This window comes from Xenopus tropicalis, chromosome 8 (genome assembly GCF_000004195.4).
Source record: "Xenopus tropicalis strain Nigerian chromosome 8, UCB_Xtro_10.0, whole genome shotgun sequence".
Classification (NCBI taxonomy): Eukaryota; Metazoa; Chordata; class Amphibia; order Anura; family Pipidae; genus Xenopus; species Xenopus tropicalis.
In genome coordinates this window covers 102,957,149-102,968,816 of record NC_030684.2, presented here as the reverse complement: position 1 = coordinate 102,968,816, position 11,668 = coordinate 102,957,149, and the positions used below count along the sequence as shown (strand labels likewise).

General features: G+C 39.3%; 2 protein-coding genes across 3 annotated transcripts in view; one reads left to right on the top strand and one right to left on the bottom strand.

The window, feature by feature from the left end:
- Positions 1 to 121: 121 nt before the first annotated feature.
- On the top strand, positions 122 to 9,187 carry jkamp (JNK1/MAPK8 associated membrane protein). Its single transcript, XM_002933734.5, has 7 exons — positions 122 to 290; positions 3,519 to 3,610; positions 4,169 to 4,323; positions 5,128 to 5,334; positions 6,929 to 7,110; positions 7,630 to 7,706; positions 8,173 to 9,187. Exons 1-7 carry the CDS (start codon positions 287 to 289, stop codon positions 8,389 to 8,391), a joined length of 936 nt encoding a protein of 311 aa, XP_002933780.2. The 5' UTR covers positions 122 to 286; the 3' UTR covers positions 8,392 to 9,187.
- The window catches only part of LOC101732248 (putative leucine-rich repeat-containing protein DDB_G0290503), a 27,045-nt gene continuing 24,213 nt past the window's right edge, over positions 8,837 to 11,668 (bottom strand). Inside the window, exon 20 of one of the 2 annotated variants that reach the window (XM_004917212.4) lies at positions 8,837 to 9,020. In XM_004917212.4, the coding sequence (XP_004917269.1) occupies positions 8,992 to 9,020 (29 nt within the window). In that variant the 3' untranslated portion in view covers positions 8,837 to 8,991. The remainder of the gene's footprint in view (positions 9,021 to 11,668) is intronic. The other variant, XM_031890720.1, reaches the window with a different exon arrangement.

The window sequence follows — 11,668 nt, the reverse complement described above, 5'->3', positions numbered from 1 at the left end:
AGGCCGGGAGTTATAAATAAAAAAAAAAAGGAATTACTATAATGCTCTTTTAATTAAAGCGATCAGCGAATGGTACCGCATGAGGTTGTATACATATGATTTGTGTCAAAGTATGGAGAATTATGATAAGGTAAGCGCGTTTGCCCACATGAAAAATGTCGCCTTAGTGTCAGCTGACTAAGCGCCGCGCTTGACGTTGAATAGCCACGCCCCCAAGCCGGAAGTTTCGCTATGTCTACCGCAGGTTGGTAGGAAGGGGTCCCGGGGAACCTCGGCTCATCTGGGGATGGGTGAGTAGCTCTTTGTTATTTGAGGACGTTTCGCTATGTATGTTACGCTCGGTAGTGTGAACTTAACTCTGTTAGAAAAATACAAAGCTAAATCTGCATAACGCTGGTTCCCATGGAGTCCTACATATTTGTCTCATTGTCATAATGGGTGCTTTACATGAAGGGGTACGTTGGGTCTCACTGCGCTCTACCTTCATATGTCTTAGATGCCCCAAAATTCCCAGTGTATGAATGTATTTTAAGCACCTAAAGAAGAAGCTGTTACAGAAGCTGCATTCATATGCCATTGAACTACAACTCCCAGCACACCTTGAGCGACAGCCCACGCATCAAAGACTGCTTACACATTAACAACACCAACAACACAGAGTACTGTGCTCTTTCGTATGCCTATTTGGGATCTCATTATGATCTCTATATAACAAAGTACTTGGCTATATCATTTAACTTCTTAACAGTAGTGTAATGTTCTCCTGCCTCGTTTCGTACAATAATCGGTGCATGTATGGTATGTCGGCGAGTCGACCGATATCGCAGGAAGCTGCTGATATCAGCCGACTCGCCGATCGAACCAGTTTGAAAATTTTGATCAGGCGCCTGACCAAAATCTCCCTTCAGCGCTGAATTGGCAGAAGGAGGTAGAAATCCTATTGTTTCTACCTCCTTTCCTGCCGATTCAGCCCTGAATGGTGTGTGGCGGATCTGACGATGTTTCGTGCGACCGATGGTCGCACAAAACATTGTCAGATCGCCACGTGTATGGCCAGCTTTAGGGGCCCATTTATCAAAGTACGATTGCTTCTGAATACAAAAATTGTACTGTCGTACTGTGCATATTTTTTGCCACTTTTTCATTAATTTGCGTGACTTTTTTAAAATTTGCAACAAAAAGCGTGACAATTTGTGAAACAAAATCGTATTTGTCGTGCCAATTACGAAAGTTTCGGATTCATTCAAGCTTCGGTCTCGTGACTTTCCTTAGGCCAGGTTGGAGCTGCAGAGTGCCATTGAGTCCTATGGGAGACTTTCCTTGGGCCGGGTTGGAGCTGCAGAGTGCCATTGAGCCCTATGGGAGACTTTCCTTGGGCCGGGTTGGAGCTGCAGAGTGCCATTGAGCCCTATGGGAGACTTTCCTTGGGCCAGGTTGGAGCTGCAGAGTGCCATTGAGCCCTATGGGAGACTTTCCTTGGGCCAGGTTGGAGCTGCAGAGTGCCATTGAGCCCTATGGGAGACTTTCCTTGGGCCGGGTTGGAGCTGCAGAGTGCCATTGATTCCTATGGGAGACTTTCCTTGGGCCGGGTTGGAGCTGCAGAGTGCCATTGAGTCCTATGGGAGACTTTCCTTGGGCCGGGTTGGAGCTGCAGAGTGCCATTGAGTCCTATGGGAGACTTTCCTTGGGCCGGGTTGGAGCTGCAGAGTGCCATTGAGCCCTATGGGAGACTTTCCTTGGGCCGGGTTGGAGCTGCAGAGTGCCATTGAGCCCTATGGGAGACTTTCCTTGGGCCAGGTTGGAGCTGCAGAGTGCCATTGAGCCCTATGGGAGACTTTCCTTGGGCCAGGTTGGAGCTGCAGAGTGCCATTGAGCCCTATGGGAGGCTTTCCTTGGGCCGGGTTGGAGCTGCAGAGTGCCATTGAGCCCTATGGGAGGCTTCCAAAAACATGCACAGAAGGATCAATGTCAGAAAGGTTTTCCCGCCGTTTACGATCGTTCAGATACGAAAATTTTGTAACTTTCAGATCGCCAATACGATATTATCGTATTATACTAATACAATGTTTTCATAAGCGTTTTTGTGACATTTCCGATCATCAGAAATTATCGTATCTAATCCGAATTTTACTCATTTCGGGATTCGAACTCGTACTTTGGAGAATCAGCCCCTAAGTGTACAGGAAAGGTCAAAACATCATGGAGTTGTCTACAATTTTTTAACTTCACTATCTGAAAATGTTTAACAAGAGCAATACTAAATGAATATCACATCCTAGTAATTCACCTTTTTAGGGTTTTGTTTCTTGAGTGTTTAGATATTGTACAAATACCCATTGGAATATTATGGAACCTCTCACTCATATGAATACATTGAGTAATGCAGGTAAATAAGGGCATGTTAAGAATGAGCCCTACCAATGTTTTACAGAACAAAAACAAAATTCATAAATATACATATTAATATAAATTTTGCCGAAAATATCCGCCATACGCCTCGTCTGACATCAGCCTTACACTTTGTTTTATTGCTTGTAACTGTCTTAACAAGTAGCCACTAACACAGTGATCCCCAACAAATGGCTTTGGGGCAACATGTTGTTCCCCAACCCCTTGGATGTTGCTCCCAGTGGCCCAACGCAGGTGCTTATTTTTGAATTCCTGGCTTTGAGGCAAATTTTAGCTGCATAAAAACCAGGTGTACTGACAAGCAGAGCCTCCTGTAGGCTGCCAGTCCACATAGGAGCTAACAAATAGCCAATTACAGCCTTTATTTGGCACCCCAGGTACATTTTTCATGTGTTGCTCCCAAACTCTTTTTACATTTGAGTGTTTGGGGACCCCTGCACTAACAGAATATTGTCACAAATATCACATTTTAGCCAGCTGAAAAGTGCCCGTGACAGCCCACAAGGATCCCATTGATTAAACAGGAAATTCATGTGTGTTCGTGGCCATTTTCAGGCAAAATAGAGCACCTGAAGTTCCACTAATATCCCATTCTAATCACAGAGGACATTAGAGGCTGGTCCACAGTCAGAAGGTAACTCTATGGTTTGTTATGAACACTTGCTGCTCTGTGGGGCCTGGGGCAGTTAGCTCTGCTTTGAGACAGCTTTGTCTGGTGTACATACATTACATTACATTAACATTTATTTATAAAGCGCCAACATATTCCGCAGCGCTGTACAATAAGTGGGTTACATACATTGGACATACAGAGTAACATATAAAGCAATCAATAACCGATACAAGAGGTGAAGAGGGCCCTGCCCAAAAGAGCTTACAATCTACATAGTCAAAAGTTGTGGAAATCCAAACTTAGTGTCTTATGGAAGAAATAAAACTGTATATTATTTGTAATAATGCACTGCAACATTAATGTTTTTGTTGTTCTCGGTATTATATTGTTATTAAGGTTACATTGTAATTTTAATAGTTTCATTCTCATCTTATCTCAGAAATAAAACAGTAGTTCACTAATGAAAATACTTTACTATCAACATTTTATATTGCAGCTGTGGACATGCATAAAACATGCTATGGGGAATACTGTGGAAAACCAGTGCTGGAAATTAATGGGACAACAGAAATATATGGAGACTGTGGGGTGAGTTTTGCAAAATACGTATTTATCTGTATCTTCCCATCCTTCATATTTACTACGTTAGGTGTTGGTGTTAGCTTCCTGTACAACCAGTGTTAGGCTTATCTAGTTCAGGCTTCCTATTGCAGGCCCAGCATCTATAGCAAGGGTATTGTTGGAAAATGGCACATTGGGAATATGTGGCTTGATGTGATGTGCAAATTACAAACCACAGGCAATTGAATGAGCAAAGCTGGTCCTACCATTTTTTTCCTGCAGGCACCTTTGCGCAACTTCAGAAAATCGAAGCAATAAGTAGGCGCTTTCTACCAGCGATTCGTATTGCTGGCAGTGGAAAGGCATTCTGAATAGATTAGTCCCTCACGGTAACAGAGATCTGCCGTGGGCAACTAAATCTCTCCATGGGACATCAGCCTTACAGATACACTGTAGATGCCATGTATTAGCTGTGCGAAGGTTAGAAGGTTTGAAACCATGAAGTGCATGGGCTGCTCCCACTTTCATACACTGCCAATTGTGAAAACATTGTCTAAGCAAGCTGCTTCTTTGTTCCTTTTTCAGGTCTGTCCAAGGGGTCAAACCATTGATCACAGTAAGATCTGCAGACAGTGTTTAGAATTTCCAGAGTTGTATGACTGGTTATACCTAGGCTTTATGGCTATGCTGCCTTTGATATTGCACTGGTTTTTCGTCGAGTGGTATTCAGGAAAAAAAAGGTAACTGGTTTTAATATACAGGTATGGGACCTATAATCCAGAATGCTCAGAACCTGGGGTTTTCTGAATAAAGGACTTTTCTGTAATTTGGATCACCATACTTTAAGTCTACAAAAAAATGATTATACATTAGATAAACCCAATAGGATTGTGTTGCCTCCAATAAGGATTAATAAAATCTTAGTTGGGAACAAACTACTGTTTTATTGTTACAGAGAAAAAGGAAATTATTTTTGAAAATATGAATTATTTGATTAAAATAAGTCTATTGGAGACAGCCTTCCCGTAATTCAGTCATCTACAACAAGTTGAAAAATTAAAAGCAAAATGCAGACTGGTTGCTGCTGGCAAACACATTTGTGAAGTTTAACTATTCATAAATCAGCCCCATGTTTTACCCCTTTATAAGGACTGAAATGGGGCCGATAGAAATCTTTAGTGAAGAATTTAGTTTATGTTCACTTTTAACATGCTATCTCATACTTTCTCTTCTAAGGGGGGTATTTATCAACATTTGTATTTTTTTTTCACGTGATTCATTTTCCTCCAATAATCATGAATTTAAAGTATGGTTTAAAAAATGCAGATTTTCAATATTTATTAAGAGGGAAAAAAAACGCAAAAAAACTCAAATGTAGAAATTCAGCATCTGAAAGCTTGCAAGGTCTTGTAGAAGTCAATGGGCTTCCCTAAGCAAAATGTTATTTGAAAAAAATATATAAATTACATAAGTACGAATTTTGATAATATTCATCCATGCTTCCAGTAAGATAAAATATATTTTTTTGTTTTTGTTTTTTTTAGTTCCAGTGCACTTTTTCAACACATCACAGCTTTATTTGAATGCACAGTAGCTGCTCTGGCAACGTTACTTGTGAGTGACCCCATAGGATCCCTGCATCTTAATTCGTGCCGAGTAAAGAAGCTGTCAGACTGGTATACGATGCTTTATAACCCAAGCCCTGATTATGTGAAAACATTGCACTGTACCCACGAAGCCGTCTATCCTCTGTAAGTACTACCGGCATATAACTTGCAAGGGTTTTAAGGCACAACCGGCTTAAAGGAACAGTAACACCAAAAAATGAAAGTGTATAAAAATAATTAATATATAATGTACTATTGCCCTGCACTGGTAAAAGTTGTGTGTTTGCTTCATAAACACTACTACAGTTTATATAAATACCCAGCTGTGTAGCCATGGGGGCAGCCATTTAAATTGAAAAAAGGAGAAAAGGCACAGGTTACTAAGCAGATAACAGATAAGTAGCATAGATTCCCATTGTATTCTACACAGTTATCTGTTATCTTCTTATGTAACCTGTGCCTTTTCTCCTTTTTTCAATTTAAATGGCTGCCCCCATGGCAACACAACAGCTATTTCTGTTAACAACAGTAGTCTTTCTGAAGCAAACACACAACTTTTACCAGTGCAGGGCAACAGCACATTATATTTTAATTATTTTAAAACATTTTTATTTTTTAGTGTTACTGTTCCTTTAAATGTATCATTGTATTTATGGTTTAAATAATTTCTTAAAGTGATACTGACACTCTCCTATGAAAACTGATAGGAATAGGCCAGTATTACTACCAAAGTTAGGCCATCAACTTTTTATCTGTAGAAAACTCACCCAGACCTCCCTTAACCTGACAGTACAAACAGTCATAATGGGGAGCTGTAGGAGCAATTCTGCTTTCTTGTGTTCAGTTGTAGCAAAAGTTTATTTTGCCCCTTATTCCTCTGTTTGGTACCCTAGTGATCAGGCAGCAGTTAGGAAGTCAGAATACATTAATAGCAGAGTGATTGGGTAGAAAATAAGCAATAATAAATAATGATAAAATATAAGCCTCATAATTAGTCTTGTATTTTTTTTTCCTGGAGTCACTGAACCAGACAACTAGTTACCATTTTCAGCTGCAGGCCTAGAAGAACAGAAGTCTAATAATAAAATAAAAGAAAATTGAAGCTCACCTTTCCGATAGAGCTAGGTTAAATTTGTATTCAGCTCAAATTCATCTGACAAATCCATGGGGGATACCTAGTGGCTACAGTCTGCTGTACATAGAATGACACTGGTTGCCAATTTGGTAACTCTTAAAGGGGTAGTTCACCTTTTAGTATGTCCCCTTCTTAGAAGCTTTTCTTACACTTTTTGAATTATTTGCCTTCTGACTTTTAACTGACCCCAGCAGCCAAAAAAATCTATTGTTCAGCGAGGCTACAATTTTATTGTTATTGCTACTGTTACTTATTTTTCTATACAGGGCCTCATCTATTAATATTCCAGCTTTAAATCTACTCTTCTTCTTTTTTTAAGAGCTTTTTAATTATTGAGCATGTTCTTTAGCATTCTGTTTTGGCTTTTAACCATTTTAAATGTTGAAGTTCAATGTAAGACTGTACAGGTATTATGAATGCTACTTATGATTAGCAGTAAGGTTTATATTACTATCTAGCAGCTAACATTTTTGAAATTAGCATGGTGATTAGGGATCTAGATTTCAACATTTAAATCTATTATTCAACATTCAAAAATATCTAGACTATTAGGAACTTTGGTGTTTCTGGTATCTCACTGCATATGTTTATACTTTTTTACAGGTACACAATTGTATTTATTTACTATGCCTTTTCCCTGGTGTTAATGATGATTCTCCGACCTCTCCTGATAAAGAAGATTGCTTGCGGATTGGGAAAGTCAGACCGGTTTAAAAGCATTTATGCAGCCCTTTACTTTTTCCCAATCCTAACAGTTATCCAGGCAGTAGGAGGCGGTCTGCTTTGTAAGTCATAATACATCTTACTGCACAAATGTAAAAATGAAATTCCTTTTGGTTTATTTGAGAAAAAAATATTATTAGCCAGATTTGTGTCATTAACGTTCTCTGAATGTAAAGGTGCTTGTCTTTATTATGCACAGGTGGCAAGAGACAAATTGCTGCATTATAATTCACCACCCCTAGGGGTGTAATGCTCGTTTTATCTAGAGCAGCCTTCCTACAGGGCAAAGGAGGGACTGGAGACCCCAGGGTTTTCTTCACATGATCATGGGAGTATAATCTACCTATGATTCTGTGAACATTTCACATTTGTTATAGGGGACATATTCCAGGTATTGTAATAATGTATAATTGATCAGAGTGCTTTTCTGAACACTGAGCAATTCTGCATTTAGTTATACGGGTGGGTATATATATCCCCTTTAAAGCTGAAAAGAACAAATGATCATTTTGCATCAACATTTCACATTAATTTAGGAGGAAAACCATTTGTTTATGCTAATCTTCTCTTTTGCTTTCTAGATTATGCTTTTCCTTACATCATTCTTGTGTTATCTTTAATAACACTGGCTGTCTATATGTCTGCTTCAGAAATAGAGGTATGACTATCATTTACAATGTTTGGGTGTTTAGTTGAGTTTTGTGATACATTAGTTATCTCCTGTTCGCTGTTGATTAGGAACCAAAGATTTATATAGGGTGAGTAGAGTTATAAATTATTTTAACTTCCCACAATGTTTAACCTTATATAAAACTACATCTGACTTCAGAGTGGCATTTATTACTTACAGGGTATATTAAACCGCATACTTTACCTAAGTGCATCACTGAATTTGTCTGTAATTGGAGCTGTGTGAATGAAAACCTCACAGTGAATAATTAAGACATTATGTAACAGTAATTATACACACAGCCACTAAAAAACAGCTGGAAACAAACATTTGGTAGGAATAAGGATTTTCTTTTTGAGAGTGTGGATAATTCCAAAACATGTGGATGTAACAGTTAGAATTACATGTTCATACCTGCTGTAGATGCTTATGTTATTGTCTTTTTTCTTTTAAGTCCTTTAAGGACCTCCTGGTGAGGAAAAAACGGCTTGTCGTCCTTTTCAGCCACTGGGTTATTCATGCATATGGAATCATCTCCATTTCAAGAGTGGATAAATTTGAGAAAGATCTGCCTCTTCTTGCTCTAGTCCCAGGGCCTACTCTCTTCTACCTGCTGACTGCGAAATTCACTGACCCATCGCGGATACGATTGGAAGAAGGCAGCGGGCATTAACTGGAACTTTGGTATAGGGTATTAATTTAACCCAGGAAGATTCCTAAACTGACAACTATTTCACCATTATCAGGGAAAGAAGAGTATAATACTATGGTTCTTTTTGGTTCTGCCTTTCCAAACCAGCCGTCAGTGATGTGATAAATGTGGTTATGGCTATATTTTGCACATGTGCTTTTACCATTGTGTTCTTGTGGAAGAAATAATAACAAGAGACTCATCATTATCTTTGCTCTTCTGCATTATTATGTGGAGGGTTACACTCTGGAACATTTTGCCTTCTGGCTCTAAAAATGCCAAGCTAGTGTTTGTTGGAAACATTAGCCTTAATAATTCTAGCACATAGCTTTACTTACTGCATCCTTTTGTCTTTGTGAGCAATGGTGTGTGCAATGGACTTTATCTGTACATAATGGATGGTGAAATAAGCAACACATCCAAAAGCTATAGCATTAATATATTTATTTTTTAAAACATTGTTTCTTGAATACAAAGAAACGAGGGAACTGTTTTTTTTTTTTAATGTTCATAACTATAATATGTTTTGTTTGCGTCATCAACAAATAAAATCAGTGAAAAGATCTGGTGCTCTTTTCCAAGTCAGTGAGCAATGACAGATGTAGGCTGACCTAAAATATAAAAGAAGATTGCTTAATTTCTGGTTATTGAAAATGTAGTTAATTGAGTGCTGTGTCTAAAAACTAAAAAATATGGGTGAAAGTAAAGGCATTAAGATGAACAGGCAAAAATTGTGATCAAACAAGTTAGAGCTTTTTTTAATAAACAAAATGAATTGTGAAGTCATGGCCCCAACTTCAAATTTGCATTACTCCTACAACACCTTCATTTTTTTGGAATGCTCATATGAGGAATGCAAACAGAAAGAGAATTCTATCATTAATTAATTTCCCTGTCTTCTCTTATTTGAGCTAATGCCTTGAGTTTGAGGTGTTTAAACACAGGTTTGCTTTGGTTCCTGCAATAGCTTAATAGCTTTCTTTTAGAAAAAAACAGTTTCATTAATTCTTGCTAAAGGCTACAGTCTATTCGGCTAGTGTTCATCATTTATTTACATGGGGCAAAAAAGATTGGTGCATGTATGGGGCCCACGGACGGGCCTGCCCAACGGATATCTTGCCAAAAATTGGCAGATATCAAGTGTGCAGATTTGAAAATCCTCTTGTACAAGGACTGCATCAGGAGACTGATACTGTCTGTCAAGTAGGCCTCCATAGGACCCAGGATATAATTGAACCTGTGTGTGGGTGGGCAAATGAAGCTTATCTGCTTGCTTAGCAACCTCGCAGATCTGGCAGTGTACGACCATTAAGAAAGCAAAAGCATTTATTGCACCATGTAGTGAATGCCTTCTAAAAATAGCTGTTCCTGTGTATTTGGGGTCATAATTACGGTTGTGAGCCACTGACCATAATAATAAGGGTAAGTAATATGGGGAAAATCTTGCTGAAATCTTTCCTGAGAGACAAACTAAATCACCCATCAGTCTAAATAACCATTCCCTGAAAAAAAAAAATTGTAATTTAAATGCCCATACGCATATGATGTGTATTTTCAAGACTTTTGCACACGGAGATTAAACATTGACTACATGTACCACTGGCTGACAAAGTAAGGGTAAGGAAAAACCAGAGTTCTTGGCTGCATTGACTTATGTATAAAGATATACAAACATTAGCAAGCAAAATTGTGCATGGAAATACTTATGCTGTTAGATGTCTTGCTATATGGTAAAACCTACAGAGATGTGTCTATTATGGTAAGTGAAATTTACAGCCCTGTTTGGCCCAGTCGTGTCACATGTTGTGCCCTGGAGAGCTATACGTCTATCTGATTTTTTCTATAGGATTATAAACATAATAGGAGCCATAGTGTAGATTATAAAGAGTTTTTTGCCAGGCTGCAAGTGCGCCAATAGCTAATCAGGCAAAGCTATAAACTATGAGTTAGGCCGGTCAGTCCTTACATTTACTGAAACTTAAGGAAATGTAGAAAATATCAAATCTATTAAAGTCTTAATATTTCATTTAGGCAAATCTATACAGATAATATTAAAATGAAGGCAGTGAAGTAGCTCTTAAGGGCTGTGACAGACGGGGAGATTAGTCACCGCGCATCAAATCTCCCTTGTCACGGGCAACTAATCTCTCCGAAATGCCATCCCACCGGCTAGAATGTAAATCGCCGGTGGGATGGCGTACGAGGCACTGCGATTAGCCAAAATCGCAGATGTTGCCTTGAGAGGAAGCTTCCGCTATTTCGGCGCCGCATATGCCATCCCACTGTCGATTTACATTCTAGCTGATGGCATTTCATCTGTCACAGCCCTAAGAAGTCAATAGCAGTAATCTCTTCACAGGTGTTGTAGTTTACCTTGAAAAGTGGACATAAGTGTTATGAGGACAAGTTTCAGTGCTGTCTGAAACCTTTTTCCAAGAATATTATTTCCTGCTGCTTATTTTCATGTATATTATTGGTATATACAGTGGCTTGCAAAAGTATTCTGCCCCCTTGAACTTTTCCACATTTTGTCACATTACAGCCACAAACATGAATCAATTTTATTGGAATTCCACGTGAAAGACCAATACAAAGTGGTGTACACGTGAGAAGTGGAACGAAAATCATACATGATTCCAAACATTTTTTTACAAATAAATAACTGCAAAGTGGGGTGTGCGTAATTATTCAGCCCCTTTTGGTCTGAGTGCAGTCAGTTGCCCATAGACATTGCCTGATGAGTGCTAATGACTAAATAGAGTGCACCTGTGTGTAATCTAATGTCAGTACAAATACAGCTGCTCTGTGACGGCCTCAGAGGTTGTCTAAGGCTGATGCCACACGAGGCGTAGGGCTGAAATTTTCGGCAAGCGGAAAAACCCTTGCCGAAAATTCAGCCCTACGCCTGCTACTTGTGCCTGCACCCGAATGAATGAGATACGCTCGGGTGCAGGCACATGTAGCCGATATACGCATGAAAACGCGAGACTTTGCATTCTCTCGTGTTTTCATGCGTATATCGGCTACATGTGACCGCACCCGAGCGTATCCCATTCATTCGGGTGCAGGCACAAGTAGCAGGCGTAGGGCTGAATTTTCAGCAAGCGTTTTTCCGCTTGCCGGAAATTTCAGCCCTACGCCTCGTGTGGCATCAGCTTTAGAGAATATTGGGAGCAACAACACCATGAAGTCCAAAGAACACACCAGACAGATCAGGGATAAAGTTATTGAGAAATTTAAAGCAGGCTTAGGCTACAAA